The following is a 16,417-nucleotide window of genomic DNA, read 5'->3' on the forward strand; positions in this document are numbered from 1 at the left end:
AATTTATTTCATATTAAAAAATTCTAAATTTATTAAACGAGCCGTTTGTAATGATCTAAACTTGTATAAAAAAAATCATTGAAAAATTTAAGAGTTTAAGGATAGTTACAAAAAATTTTGAGATAATTTTTTGCAGATAAACTTTTCGTGATGTTCTTAATACTTGTGCAAAAACTTGTTAAAAGTCTTAAAAGTTTAAGCATAATTAAACAAATTTAGATTTAGCAGAGACTAAAACTGAGTGCATAATTGTTTTATATGGACTAAAAACACTATTATAATTAAGTAAGGACTAAACTTAAAAGGTCTCAATTTTATAGGGACCTAAAACATATGATGTCATTTATCACATGGCAACCATGTCACTTGAAATGTCCACGTGGCATGTCTGAGTCAGCATTCTGTTAGCCTAGTCAACACAGTTTGACGGCAAGGACCAAACTTACAAACCGAAAAAAACGTTGGGGATGAAAAATTTAATAAAATTTAAATAGGAACCAATGTTGAAAGCTCGCTTATTTATAGAGACCTTAAACATAATTAACCCTTAAATTTTTTATGCAAAGTTGGAAAATAAAAATTAAACTCAATTGTTCATTATACAATTGGTAGTACGGTATCCTTCCTATGAATTTTTTTGGTTCCCAAACTACCCTCATTCACCAGGTCACTCTAGGTTTCTCACATCACCGTACACTCACCATCCTTCAAACCATCTTCCTTACTGGAAGTAGTTCTTTGGCACCCATAATTTTCAGAGAGCTCACATGCATTGAAAACAAATGAAGAGAGAAAGCCGTGAAGGAAAAATCCCCATTGAAGAGTTTGAGTGGAAGTGAAAAAGGAAGAAGAAGTAGTTTGGGGAAGAAAGATATAAAGTAGATGACTATGTACATATTGAAAATATAAATCTCTATGAGTGGTAGCCATTGATGATTGTGTTTGAAGCTTATGGGCTTAATTTTATGGGGATTATTTTGATTAAAATGTATTAATATTATTAATTCTCACTTTAAATCCGAAATTAAATTCTGGAAAAATTATTATTTTATGATGTTGAATTTAATCTTTAAATGCTCACCCAAAAATGCAGTGATGAGCTTGAATCATGTTTTATTTTTATTATTTTTAATTCAGTCAAAATAATCAACTGTCCAAAATTCTTGTCCATATTGTGATTTGTTGCTGTAGAATTGGGTTAAAGGTTGCTGCAAATCTCAGTTGTTTGTGAGGAAGAAGGCTCCGTACCAAGAATGAGAGGAGAGGAGGGGGAAAAAGGAAGAAAATAAAAATATATTAGGTGTTTGTTGGTTTATGCTAACTATCATAGAGGTTCATAATCCAACGGCTGACTTCTATTTATTTTGCAAAAAAAAAATAAAAATTCAAGTCTCCTACGGTAGGACTAAAGAGGTCTCCCACCGTAGCCTTAGTCCTGGTTATACTGTATTATAGCTTCTCCAATATAATACGCATCTTCGGGCGGGTTCGGGTACCCGCGGGTGAAATTCCTTCACCCGTCTCCGCCCATATATACCCTTGTATACCCGTAGTTCTGATCCGTTTGACCCGAGGACCCGCTTTAACCCACTCAGATCGTTTTTTTTTTTTTTTGGGTTGGGCCGGGCCACGGGTTCTTGTCCAGCCCTACATATACTTGTTGGAGGTTTATCCGGTTTGACTCCCAGACTCATTGAAATTGGTGCGTGCTAAACCAAGAAGACACTATACGTAGGTTCTAATGGTGGAAGCAATAAAGAAGAAACTTTCTTGGTGAAATGAACAATATTTGACGGTGGATGACAAAGTTGTGTTAAGTTTTTTAAACGGCTAAATTTATTGAAATAGCACAAACGGAAGTATAAGTTATAGGTTTTGAAGTTCTATACTTTAAAATTGATTAGATACAGATATCCGATACTTATTATGTATTGATACATGTTGATACGCTCCGATACGGACTAGGATAGTATATGGTGATTAAATTTTATTAAAAAAAAATTATCTGATACATTTCAGATACTTTTGGGATGTGCAAGGGATACAACAGTGGGAACCGATAGTCGCGAGATACTGGATATTTTATTTTGTTATTTTGTTTTTCAGTTTAGAAAAAAAGGGAAACATGATTTTTCTAATTTTTTTTAAATAAAAAAAATTATAATATATTTCCTTCGGTCACATTTATAAACAAAAAACAATTTTTTTAGGTTCAATGAATGATTAATGTACATGGTCTATAAATGTGACTAGATACATTAATTATTCAATGAATCTAAAAAATATAGTTTTTTGCTTATAAATGTGACATGAGGGGAGTATACATTAGGTAATGGTGTTCTTTTTGTGATATAGTTTAACAACAATGATGTTCTATTTTTAGGATATACTCCATCGAGAATGAAATATAAACAAAAGTGATAGTTGAAAAGTCAACGTGGTTAGAAAATTAGTCGCTTTTCACCTACCTTTTTTGTTTATATTTCATTCGAGAGGGTATGTAACTGATATTTTCTTTATCATTAAAATTTCTTATATTTATATATTGTGCTTTTAAATATTTATTAAAATATCTCGGCCGCATCATATATTTAGGATTCATAGGTTATATAAAAAAAAAAGGTATACGCAAGTTAGAGGGCATAATTACAACACAATTTTTTTTTGTGGTGTTCGGAATTCGAACCCTGAACATTACATATATTATGCATTATCCTGAGCTATGCTCACATCGATATAGTTACAACACAACTGCATTAAGAAGGAGAGTTAAGAATTGAAAATATAAATCAGATAAAAATAGGAGTCAAACTAACAATAAGAATGACTAAATTAAGACTAGGTTGAGCCCCTACCATAAATATTGATAGTTGTTTTATAGACTCCTCGCTCAAACGTCATTTGAATTTATAGGATCATAACTTCGGATTGCATCAAATTTATCGAGAGTTACAACCCATTCTTTATTTTTAGATCGCATCGTTATTCCCAATCAACTTATTTTAGAGGTTGAGGAATCTGAGAGACTTATCGAAGAATCACCTAAAATAACACATCACATAGCACAAATGATAAATAAATAATATTCATGTTAAAATATAGCACATTGTTCCTTTTTTTCTCCCCAAAATATAACTCTTACTTGATATATTTATGCGGACTAAACATTTATTTAAATCTAATTTAAATTATTCTTTTTTTTTTTTAAGTGAACATTAAAGTGCAAAAACAACACACGACAGCAATATGACATCCCAATGGCAAAGTATAGTTTGGACCATCAAATTCATTACTCCAACTTACACCACCTCAATATAAACCATTGATATATTATAAATTTATTTTAAAGGACCGAATCTTATGATGAAAAAGATGTTACAAGGGTGTTATTTTAGTGGTGTAAGTTGGAACAATCTAATCCTAAAAACTCAATAAATATGGTGTTGCACCTAAAAACTACCATCAATCCCTTGCAGCAACTCAATAAAGGACTAGGCCAATATGTCACGTATTATTAGACAGTAGACACAATTAATCATTCAAATGTGTACTTCATGTGCCATAAAATATAGTAAGTGCTAGGTAACAATTGGATATTTGACATTGATCTTTGGCCAAGAAACCAATCATGTACTGTACAATATTTTTTCCACAATATTTATCTCAAACGAACAAACAAAAATTGCTAACAATGAATCTCAATTGTTTGCTATATCTACCCAAAACTGACAAGAATTTCCATGGCTATGCATGAGAGAAATTTGTTCTCTAGTACCTAACACAACCACTTAACTAAAGCACTTTTATACAAAATAGAACAAATGCAACTATAATTACAATCCAAAGTTATCAGAATTTAAAGCAGCAGCCAAATGACCAACCCTAAACCCATTATTAATCCCCACATAATCATCCCTACAATTATATGCTTTCACATGTCGAGCTTCAAATCCCATAAACTTTTTAGGACAAAAAGACTCAACTGAAAAATGTGAAGATGCTTTTATAGTTGCAACTGCATTGGTTGTTCTTTTGTAAGAACTAAACCATTTGGTTTGCATGTACAAATTTCTCCTCCATGGTGGTATGTGTAGGTCCATTTTTTTCATTGAGCCTTTGATTGCAGAGCACATTAGCCTCACAATTCTCTTGAGTTCTTCCATTTTACCAACAAAAATCTTTGGAAAAATATTTAGCAAAGAAGAATATTGGTTTGTTGGTCGAGCTATTTCGAATTCAGCAGCAAGGGAAACTTCGATTATGTAACGTTTTCCTGAAAGATTGACATCAATGTACTCATAGTCCCCAGCTGTTAATTTCCCCTTTTTTTCCCATTTGGTTTTGCATAACCCTGCACAAAGAGTAACAATGTCAATATTTTGCTTGAATTTAAATGCAATAATATATCACTCCTTGTACTTTATATCTCTAGCTTAGAGATAAAGGTGCTCCAAGTCAATATTATATAAAGGGGATCACTTTATGCATTCACGTGATACTTCATTTTGACTGTTTGATTGAGATCAAATGACTCAAACTAGCTTTATATTTTGGATACAATTTATAGGCAATTTAAAATCTTATGACGGCGTGTATTCACATTATTTTCACTCAAACATGAGAGGTGGAGGCACTGGTTAAGAAAACTAAAAAAATGAAGTTTTAAAATAAAAGTAACACTTTGTATACTTTTCAAAAGTTGACAGCACAAGTTCCAATGCAATATTTACCACATTTGACTCCTATGTTTATAATTTTTAAGTTGTTATAAACCAAATAAATTTTACGTAATTGTGAGACAATAAATATAATTCTCTAATGTTTGGATCCAAACATTAGAGGATTCAAATCGGTATGACCGCATCAAATGTATGATTTCTTGATATTAGTGATCTAAATCCAATCCGAAATGACTTCAATGTAGTATTAAGTAGAGAGAATTTTCTTTTCCCAAAAGTATAAGTATTTGAAAACATCTAATCAATTAAAGCAAATGAACATGGGGAATCATTTTTCCCATATAACGATATTTTCAAATGTTCGAATTAACTAAAATGAATCCAACTCATAGTAGCTAATTAGCTTTGGAGCAAATCAAGAGGTATTAATATAACAAGTTATAAATAATCAAGAGATAATTAGTACTCACCAGCATCAAAACCTTTCTCCCTTAAGCAAGACATCAAGGAACGTTTGAATCCAGGAAATGAATCACTGCCAAGAAGTCCAATTGCAAGCTCAACCTCTCTTCTAATCCTTTCTTTAGCATCTTTTTCATCCTCATCAACAACATCTTCATTCCCACCAAACAATCCCTTCAAAATTTCATTCTTCTCACTATCACACCATTCACCAATTTCTTCAACATCTTCAGCACCCTTTCCATCACAATCTTTGCTGCGAGCAACAACATCTTTTTCTTCCCCTGATCTTTCGCTGTCTTCCATGAAAGACAACACGAGATCAGACAAATCAGGTGAACTCTCCGGAGAGTGCTCGCTTCCACTGCTCTCGCTGCAGAGCTTCCCACGTGATAGTGCCACATCAGCATCAAATGCTTCCATCACTCTCTGAAACCTCATAGGAACATTAGCCATATTTAAAAAGCTAGCACCACTAAGAATATGCAAACAAATATATGTTATGGTGCTAATGTGATAGGTCTAAATTAATTAATATATCGTTGTTGAAATGTTGATATGGTGTTTACATATGATAGGTAGATGGAAATGTTGTCATATTTATACATAATTGTTGAATAGTACTATAGTACATGTGCTTTTACTTAAAAAGATAAGGAACGGTGGAGGGTTTTTCACTTCTAGTCTAGTGTAACATGAATGTAGGCTTAATCATACACTTTTTGAATGAACCTGGCCTCCAAATGCGTCCGGGTTCAATTTGTAAAATGTTGTGTCCAAAACCAACATTGGATTATTATTACAATCATTCATTCACCTTCCAAACTACCTTATCATCATCATCATTATTATTATACTCAAAAAGAAAATTTTCATGCTTTTCTTAGACCATTTATAATGGTAAAACAAATTCAACAACTCTCAACACCCACTTTTTCAATTTTCAACACTCCATTTCATTTTCTCTCTCTTAATTCAACACTCATTCAATTTTTACCTCTCCAATGGTTTTTTCATTCAACATTCTACCCCACCACCTTTTATTTCTTATTCTTATTTAATTTTATATTTTTGTTTTTATAATTACACAAAATTACAATTATCGATTATAATTAAATTAAAATGAAGAAACACTTAAGAATTTTTTATTTTTTTTGTAAAAACAAAATTTATTTAAATAATTTATTTATATTTTCTTAACTTAAATTTGGGGTGTTGAATTGATTGTTAGTGGGATCCATTTCACTAAAACTTTAAAATAAAAGCTAATAGAAAGATAATAATAATATTAAGAGAGTGAAAAACTTGGTTTTTTTTTCTGTGTCCAAATCAAATGATCCAAGTCTCTATTTATAGAGAAAAAAATCACGAATTTTAGTAAAAAAAATAAAATAAAATTATTTGCAATGAAATAATTGAGTCTAAAATATTAAGATGATAAAAATCCAAGCAGCCAATCGAAATCAGACACGTGTCCTCACTTTATCCATTTAATTTTCTCTCTCCGGTTCCATCTTAGGCCCACACGCCCTGTCGGCGCGTGTACCACACGCGCCTGCTTCAGCCAGCAGCAACGCGCCACGTGTCCCCCCGCGTCAGAATTCAACATGTTTAATATATTCATCTACTCTCACCTCCACATCATTTTTCCCCCATTTTCAACACCCCTCTTGCAATGGATTCAACATGTTGAAGGTTGGATTCAACACCCCATTGCACATAGTCTTACTCTCTTTTGCTTTCTTTATTTTACAATTTCTATTTTTTGACGGCTAAAGCTAATTCTTTATTTTACGGTATTTAGTTATTGACTAAGTCAAATCTTACTATTTTACAAATTTGGTTATGTTATTTCCTAAAAAAAATGGCTATGTTACTTTTATTTTTGACATTATCCGATCGTGTTATTTACATCAACTCTCCACTCTCCGTGAATATAGCTCAGTTGATAGGAACATTGTAATACGGTAAGATTGAGGATTGAACTCTTGATTTCCAACTTATTTATCTTAAGCGGTGAATTTCTAACAATGAAATTACATGATTAAAAAACGTACAAACAATGATATAATAGCGAAAGTATAGAAATGCATTAAAATGGAGTATTCGTGGTGTGTTTTGTATCCATTTTAACGCAAAAACTCATCTAATTTAAAGATAATATTATATGTGGTTCAATTTTGGATAACTAATTTAAAAAATCTAATCCGATCCAATTTAATGTAGTTTAATTTGAATCGATTCTTAGATATTAAATAATAAATTGTAATTTTTTTATTAATAATTATAAGGACATGGTTAAATAACAAATTTTATGCAAAATAATATATATGATTTATAAAAAAAAATAGTATCATGGAATGACAATGACGATTAAGTTTGATACATAAAAAAATAGATCAAATAAAACTAGTAAGTAGTATTTTTTTTTTAAAAAATGAAAACCAATAAATAATAGACTAAAGCAATATATTAATAAAAAAAAATACTACATCTGGTCCTTATTATAAGAAAAACTTTATTTTTTTAAGTTATGAATAACGGATGTATCCGATCTATACTAGATATAATTATTCATTGAACCTAAAAAGTAAATGTTTGCTTATAATAAGAAGCGAAGGTGGTAAGTATTAAAAAATATGAATGTGGTTTTGTTCCATTTTTAAAATCAATCCAAAATTCGTTTTAATCCGAGTTATTTTCACAAAAGTGCATACAAACACATCTAATGATTTTCGATTTTGTGCGGTTTTAAATTTTTTCAGATCGGTTTGAGATTTTAATTTGTATCGGCTTATATTTCAACACCTCTAATTCAGATACGGATAGTACTTAGATGACATAGAATTGGTGACATTGGTGAACACATGCCCATCCACACATCCCCTAATATAACAATCCTTTAAGCAGTTTACTTTTCTGTTTTTTTTTTTTTTTTTTTTTTTTTTTTTATAGAGACAAAAAAGTAAACTACTTTACTTAGGATGAATTTGCTCTTGACTTCATTCACTTTATTGTTTTCTCTTCCATCTCAAACGGGTTTGTTATTTAATATTTTCTTAAGAATAAAATATAATTTAAATTAACATCCTTATAAAAAAATGTAACAAAAAAAACATCCTTTTCAAAAAAAGAAGTTGAATTGGTACATTATTTTTGAAATTAAGGGGGTGTATTGGATCATGATTCTAAGGGATTTTAAAAGACTTTTTTATCATGAAAAAATCATGTGGTATTCAATCAAGACTCTTTCCAATTTTAAAAAAGTCTTGTGTTATTCAATCAAGATTCTTAATCACTTAAAAAAAATCTAGTGATATTCAAAATCATTCAGATTTTAAAGGATTGTTTAATAAATTAGATTTTGATGGATTTTGTGGGATTTTCTAGTGAAATTTTAGTATGGAAAAATCTTTCATGAAAACATGAGATTTCTTAGGATTGTTTTTTTCTTTTAAGATTTTACTATCTCTCTCTCTGCTCCCTTCTCTCTTACTCTCTCTTTTCCTCTCTCTCTCTCTCTCTCTCTCTCTCTCTCTCTCTCTCTCTCTCTCTCCCTCTCTCCTTCCTCTCTATCTCTCTCTCTCTCTCTCTCTCTAGCTCTCTCATAAAAAATAAAGTAAAATAAATAAAAGAGTCTTTATTGAGATTTTGTGAAAGAGAGTGTGTTGTGATATTTTTTCAATTATTTCTTAAAATTCACAAAACCTGTTGAAATCTCTTGAAATCCATACAATTATTTCAAATCCTTTAAAATCTTATGAATTAAATCCATTGAAATCCTTAATAGTCTTTTAAAATTATCAAAATCATCAAAATCTTTAAAAGTCTTTTAAAATCCTCAAGACTTTTTTAAACAAAAATTATCCTTTAAAATCCTAATCTAATACACCCTCCTAAATATAAACAAATCTTAACAACTTGTCATAGTATTTTTGAAATATATCTCATTTAATTTAATTTTTATATCTTCAATTACCAAATATATTAGTTATGAAGGATAACTTAGACAATAAATTTAATTTGTTATTGGGATAACATGGATTCAATGTGATCAATTATTTTTTTAATATGTATAATTTGATCGATCCTTAGCTTAACTGGATAAATTATTGAAATTGTTATCAAACTTTTTGATTGAAGTTTGAAACTGGACTCCTCCACCTATATGTAACCTATATGTATGAGTTTATATTGGCTATTCAATTAAGAAACTAGCAATAAAAAAATGCTCATTCATTAATTTATACATCTTTATGTTTTTAAATGGATGTTAATTAGCGCTCTCCGCGTGCCCTCCGATTTTATTTATAAGAAAAAATTGATTTTTTAAATTTATCGAATAATTAATTGATGCATCTGGATTATAATATAGACTAAATATATCAATTATTTTATGAATCTAAAAAATTAATTGTTTATTATAAATAAAATGGGAAGGAGCATATATGTAAAATTTGAATTTCAACTTTGACTTTCAAAGACAAATAATAGTTGGTGAATAGTGAGATGCGCAGCCTTTAATCCAAAATTAAACTTGAAGTTCCACCTGACATTATGTCATGTAGTGCGTTCAATGGAGTCAATTGTATGGATGCCTTGTATTGGCCTATTGGGTTTGTTCTTGTTCATAAATTGAACATGTGCTTTATTTTTCATCATTGACACCTCTCGTGCTTGCTAAGACTCCCGTTTATCTTGTCAAAAAAAAAAAAGACTCCCGTTTATCTTGTAAAAAAAAAAAAAAAAAAAGAGTCCCATTTATGTTAAACACAATACTTTCTTTTTGTTGGTTAAAGAGACACAATGCAATTTCGACTTTAGAAGTTTTTCCCACTTGACATAGGGTGATGAGTACACTTTTAAAATCTACACAGAGGGGCTGAGCACGATCCATCTCACTATCTGGATCCTCTTGTCTTATTTTATTCGCAGAATAATTTAGACATGTAGGTATGTCTGGGAGGTTGAAGGGAAGATATAGAAAAAAGTTTATACTCTTTTAAGAGAGTTAAGTTTAGAGAGAATGATAAATGAATTTTTTTTTGGATTAAGAGAATGATAAGAGAGTTAAGTATATTTTAATTTTAAGAGTAACATAAAAACATAGACTTAATTTCAAGAATGTAACAAAAACCCTATAAAATCTAACTCTAAAATGAAAAAAATACAATTTCATTTTACATAAATAAAAAATAAAAACATTTATTCAAATTAACCAAAGTAAGTCCTTTGATTAAAAAGAAAAACCATGTTATATTGGGAACTTCTACGGTACACTCACAAAATAAGGTGTACCGGTACTTCTGCTTCTTAATTTTATAAATGAACGATCATTTTTTATGTAATAAATAACTATTTGTCAATATTTATATTTTATAGAACAACATTTCATAAGAAAAAACATCATTTAATTGTTTATAAGAATCATAGGAATTTTTTTTTACATATTATCGTAAAAAATAATGAATGTTCTCAATTATGAGTGATAAAAATTTAAAAAAATAAAAAATTATTTCCTGTTAACACTTTTGATGAATAAGATTTAGTTATTATAATATATGATAAAAAATAATATTTTTCTTCAAAAAATAACTCATTTAACTATAAATTTAAAGAGTGAATGTATCGGTACACTTAAATATAATGGATGTACCATAAAATTTGTATGTGTTATGTTATATTTCAAGTTATAATTATAATGGGATGTGGAAATTGGGAGGTGTTGTGTTTGTTTGGGCAGGTGATTTATGTTCAACCAGACCAGGTTCAATGAACCTCAATTAAATGTCTTCATTCAATGAATTCTAATCATTATCTTCTCCAATCTCCCATGCCATTTCTGGTAGAGCTTGCGACATCTATTTTTGTCTTTTTCTGCAGATAAATGTTGATGACAAACCATGAAATTATTTTTTTTCTTATTTTCAAAATCGGCATCTTTCTTGTTTTGGAAATGACCAATAATGTCACTTCTTACAAAAGACACTTGAATCATTATTTTCTTTTCTTTTTCTTTTTTTGCTAATAGACATTTCAGTACTCTATCCGTCTCAAAATAGATGTCTTTTTTTCTTTTGTATCAAATTATTTATCTATTTTATAATATCAATAAAAAAATTATTATTTTTTTTCACCAACATATCCTTATTTATTACATTTTAATTATTTAATTACGTCACTAACTATAATTAATAATGATATTTTAATAAATTAATCATATTTTTTTTTATTAAAATCTACGCAACTATTCCTTTTCAGAATATTACAATTGTTTGTGAGTTTTATGTAGTACTTGTCACTTTTGTCATTGACAAAAACATGTATAGTCTCATTATTGAGAACCGAGTCAAAAATGTTTTCTTCGATCTTAATCCTTTGGTTTTTAAAGGGAATGATTCTATTAATTTGAGTTTGGGCGAGGTATAAGTAATGTCTCTTTAAAAATTGTTTAAGTGAGAATTTGAACTCAAATTCTAAAAAATAATTGTTTCAACTTTAAAAAGTTTTAAAAAAGAAACTATTACTTGTTGTTTCAAGAGTAACTAAGGTATGCTTGGATGCAAGATTTTGGAGGGTAGGGGTTGATTTTTATATTTTTTTTCTTTTTCTAAAAGAGGGAATTTATGAAATATTTTTAATTAAATGTGACTAAATGTTATAGGACATTTATTGTGTTAATATTCTTTTAATTTTTTTTAAAATCTCATATGTATAAAATATGCTAATTTACGCACCATATAAAGACATATAGGATAATTTCATTTCGATGAAGAAAACCTTTTATCACTATTTTAAATTTGAATTGTGTTGATTTTTTAAGAATCTTTTTTAAGTGTTTATCAAAAATAGTTCAGAGACTGATCAGAAGGAGAGTTTTTATCAGAGTCTGAAAGAGAGTTATGGAGCGGAATAAAATTACAAACATAGAGAGAAGAGAGAAAGAGATGACACGGGCAGATTATATTGGTTTCTCTCACAAGCCAAGAGTAGTCCATTTTCCTTGCACTTCCAAAGGTTCTTCACTATAATTACACAAAATTACAACTTGCTCAAACACATAGTAAGAGACTTCCTTTGCTCAATTACACAAGAAATAAACTTCTATAATATAAGTTTAATTAAATAAAAGATATTGTGTTTCACACTTGATATACAATCAGAGGTGTAAGAAGATTAAGTTCAAATGATATTTGATGCAGAAATTCTAAGATATAAAATTTGTGAGAATTTTTCTAAGTGTTTGTGTGCTATGTAATTTGACAGAGTAATGACACTTGTAAACTGATAGAAGTCCTTTTTTTGCTTCTTCAAATGGATAACGTCGTTGAGTACTCATTCGAATTCCTTTGCTTATAATATAATGATATGTTACATTCTCTTTGTCCTTAAATTTCTTTGTTTGTATATACACGTGAACAAAAGAAGACAAATTGTACTACTCTGATTCTAATATTGACATTCCTTCAGAAGACGACAAGTTGGGTCAAAGTCTTCAGCTGCTGACATCACCTTCAGAGTTTTCATTCCTTCAGATGTTTATTAGAGAAAAATATCTTATGATCTAAGTGTTGACTTTCTAATTGACCTTTATTCAGATTTTGATCAAAGTCATATAAGTTTCTCTTTTGCTTCAGATTATTTCTTATGCGTTCAGAGTCTTGATGTTTCAAAACTAAAATTTGCATTCGAGAGTCGGAATTTAACTCTGTAGTTTTGAAAACTTGAACACACATTAACACATTCAATTGTTCTTTTATACATTGGTATCGTCAAAACTTTAGAGCCATTGTTTAAAACTCATTTTAGTTCAACAAAATCAGTTTCAGTTAGAGGATAATTTGGTAAAAAAAAAAATACTATACAAGTAAATTTCATTTATTTCATATTTTGAAAAAGAAAAAACCATGAAACATCGACAAATAGTCCAGAAAAGAGCAAAGACTTATTAATAAATGTGCGGATTAACCTAACCAACCAATCATGATCATAGTATTATTTTCGCTGCTGTAAACATGAGAGCACTTTTTTTTTTCGGAAAGAAAACATGACAGCACTTGAAAGTAAAAGATTTATAAAAAATGATATATAAATATCCTTTATTTTTCAAACATCTCACTTGCTCTTCATCTCTATCTTTTTATCACATCATCAATATATCACATTTATTACATCATTCTATCTATTTCTTTATATCTCAAGGTGTCAAAAAGTGGCTTGGGTATCTACAAAGTATCTCTCTAAAATAGTGAATTGAAGTCGGTTGATCCAAGCATTCTAATACTCCAGGGAACCATATCAATTTAAAACACTTAAAACTATAAGTGAATTTTTACTATCGAAAATCTAAAACTAAAAGAGATAATTTGATGTTTTACTATGTGTTGGTGTAACAAGAATTTAGTTGATGTTCGATTGAATGTCCTCAACTATGATTCCTTTACTTCAAAGTGATTGGGATTAATTAAGAAACTTTTTTCATCAGTTGTGTATTCTCTAACTTCTACAGTAGAGCGATAAGTACAATTATTTGGGGTTTTTGAGCTACACTCTGAAATGTGTAAAGTAAAATTAAAGATAAGAAGGTGAAAAGATAAAAAAAAAAAAAAGTGAAATCAGTGTGTTTGGTTGATATTGGATTTTTTAATAACAATGTATGTATTGAGTATTTATAGTAAAACTATTGCTTATTAGCCAAATGACGTGACTTACAGTGTTAAATTTCTGCTCGACTAATTTTGCGGGTAGTGCATCAGTTTTCTCCGTTTAGGAGGTTGTAGCGCCCTATCTTCCACTCTAAATATCCTCATTCACGACATTTTGTGTGTTATTATCAAGTCCCACTTTTTCTTGACTTAGTATGAGGCCATTATAACGAATGAACTTGATTAGCAGGCTTGTGAAATAATCAATTTCCCTCGCTCGGGGTGCTCCAAGACCGCCTTACCTTCCATCGGCTAGGGGTTTCATCACCTAAAATCCAATCACTTATATGTCGAGGTTGGTTAACATGATAATTATTCTTAGGTGTGTACAAATGCCTCATACATTGTATTATCAGATTCCCTTTGAGAGACGAGAAGATGCAATGCAAATATCAAAGTTGAGCGTGAACATTGTCATTATTACATTGTAAGGTATAAACGAACTGTCAAGTAACCTTGCCACAACATGCAATTGTCATCGTTGTTTTTATTTCAATATAGACGATTTCTTTTCCCGGTTAAATCTTTCATTTTTCTTTATCTACCTCGGAGAAAACTTCATGCTTGATATTCAAGCACTTTATTAATAAATCAACATTTGACATCCTTACTTCCTCTGATCAAACATGAGCCTCGCTCCTCCTTCAAATTTTAATATTTTAGACTTCGTAGTAAATACATCAAGCCTCAAGTTACTTAAAAATTCTTTCTATTGGACATCATTTTCTCAATCATAACACTTCAATGTGGATAAGAGGCGAGACTTTACATTCCTATTCATGTCGAGTTAAATCATCATCCATTTCATTCTTTCTTTCACACTTTGACTTTCTCGACCAACAATAAGTCTTTCAGGGAAAACAGGCTAATCCTCGGTATCTGTCTCACTGCTCCTTTGCCTCATCCAAACCCTAGTGAAGATGTATTATCATTATGAGGTTTTCTCTTCATGTAGATCTTCAAAGAAGGATCCACATACAATTTTATTTCTTTTTCTCGTAAAATTAACTAGATAGCTGACCTTGTGGTTATCCATTTTAATTTGAACATAATGGAACTTTTTGTTTTGATGCACAATGTTTTGTTTTCAGCTTATGCTCATTTTGCATTCGCTAGTTGGTATGTTCTTTTATCATGAAACATGTAACACAGGTGAGCCAATGTAGATAGAAAAGTTTATATAGTTACTTAGAACTTTTATACCCCCACTTATCCTATGAAAACTTGGTCCCACATGCATGATGATCAAATGGTCGCCCCTTTGATTAATATGTGAATAGATTTCAATCTAAATACAAAAGGAAATCACTAACAGATCTTCAAGAAAACAAAAGACAACTAATATTTCATTTGTCTAATAAAATATATCTTTTGTCAAAGTCATCAGAGTCTTTGTCACTCGTCTCTGCCTCTTCGCCTATAATTTAGCATTGTTTACTCTTGATATGACTATGCAAACATTAGCCGATTTGGCAAACTTGGCAGGGACGGATGCACATAGTGAGAAATGGGGGCAGCTGACCCCACTTGATTTATTTTAAATGAACTAGTAATGAGTTATTTCAATATTTTCGTGAAAAATAATGAGTAGTTTTGATAGGTTGACCCCACATGAAGTAGACTAAAGTCCCCATAATATGACAATTTCCATTCGCCCAAATGAATATTCCTTCATCTACGACAATATGAAAAACTTCATTAGTATGTTAGTATGGAAGTGTATACCTCCTTCTATGTGTCTCCCTGTTTCTAAATCTCTCTTCTTTTCTCTTTTTTCAAAAATATAAGTTTCTCCCTACATTCCTATTTTCGTCTTGTATTGTGTTATTGTTATTTGACATTTGCGGTCTCAATTTTTATAAAGTTTTAAATTTTGTGCTTGTATTAGAATCAAATGCACAATAATACTAGGGATATTATTATTCTGAATGATTGTTTGATCTCTCACATACACACATAATATCATTTACAACACTTTTAAAACTTAAAAGACAGTGTGTTGAGCAATTACATAAAAGCATTAAGTTGTCTTTAATTTATAAGTATACAATAGTATAATTATCGTAATCTCTAACTTTTTCAATATACACTGTCATTATTTTATCACTTATGTCTTAATTTATTTTTTATAAGTATTTATAATATGAGAAATGCTATTTCTAGTGAGAGAATGTCAAGCAAATACACATCGACAATGCTAATTTTAATTGGAGGTTTATTTCTTGACTTCTGTTTTTTCCGTAAACACCTCCTTGTATTTTGCCAAACAACAAATTGTGATTGGTTAGTTTTGATTCGGGATGCTTTCGCTATGTTTTCTTTCACACTATATAGCATCGCTCTTATATTATTTGACCCCACTTATTTAAATTTCTGGATCCGTCACTGAAACTTGGAAGTTCTATAGGAATAACTATTCATCAAGGACCTCGTCAAAAGCTCATAGGTTGCCTGAGCCTTTAGTTGGAAACCTTGGTTAGTGATATGATCCAATGCTCGACGAGAATGACACAGTATGAAAACTTGCCGTCCGTAAGAAAGGAAATAGATCTCACTTCCTTTTTTTAGAGG

The 16,417-nt window shown here is 30.0% G+C and overlaps 1 protein-coding gene across 1 annotated transcript; it reads right to left on the reverse strand.

Annotated features, from left to right (window-relative positions):
• Nucleotides 1-3,581: 3,581 nt before the first annotated feature.
• LOC11410731 (uncharacterized) lies at nucleotides 3,582-5,737 on the reverse strand. Its single transcript, XM_003594151.3, has 2 exons — nucleotides 5,150-5,737; nucleotides 3,582-4,351 (listed from the first exon to the last, which is right to left on the reverse strand). Exons 1-2 carry the CDS (start codon nucleotides 5,595-5,597, stop codon nucleotides 3,834-3,836), a joined length of 966 nt encoding a protein of 321 aa, XP_003594199.1. The 5' UTR covers nucleotides 5,598-5,737; the 3' UTR covers nucleotides 3,582-3,833.
• Nucleotides 5,738-16,417: the final 10,680 nt, after the last annotated feature.

Source organism: Medicago truncatula, chromosome 2 (assembly GCF_003473485.1).
Source record: "Medicago truncatula cultivar Jemalong A17 chromosome 2, MtrunA17r5.0-ANR, whole genome shotgun sequence".
Classification (NCBI taxonomy): Eukaryota; Viridiplantae; Streptophyta; class Magnoliopsida; order Fabales; family Fabaceae; genus Medicago; species Medicago truncatula.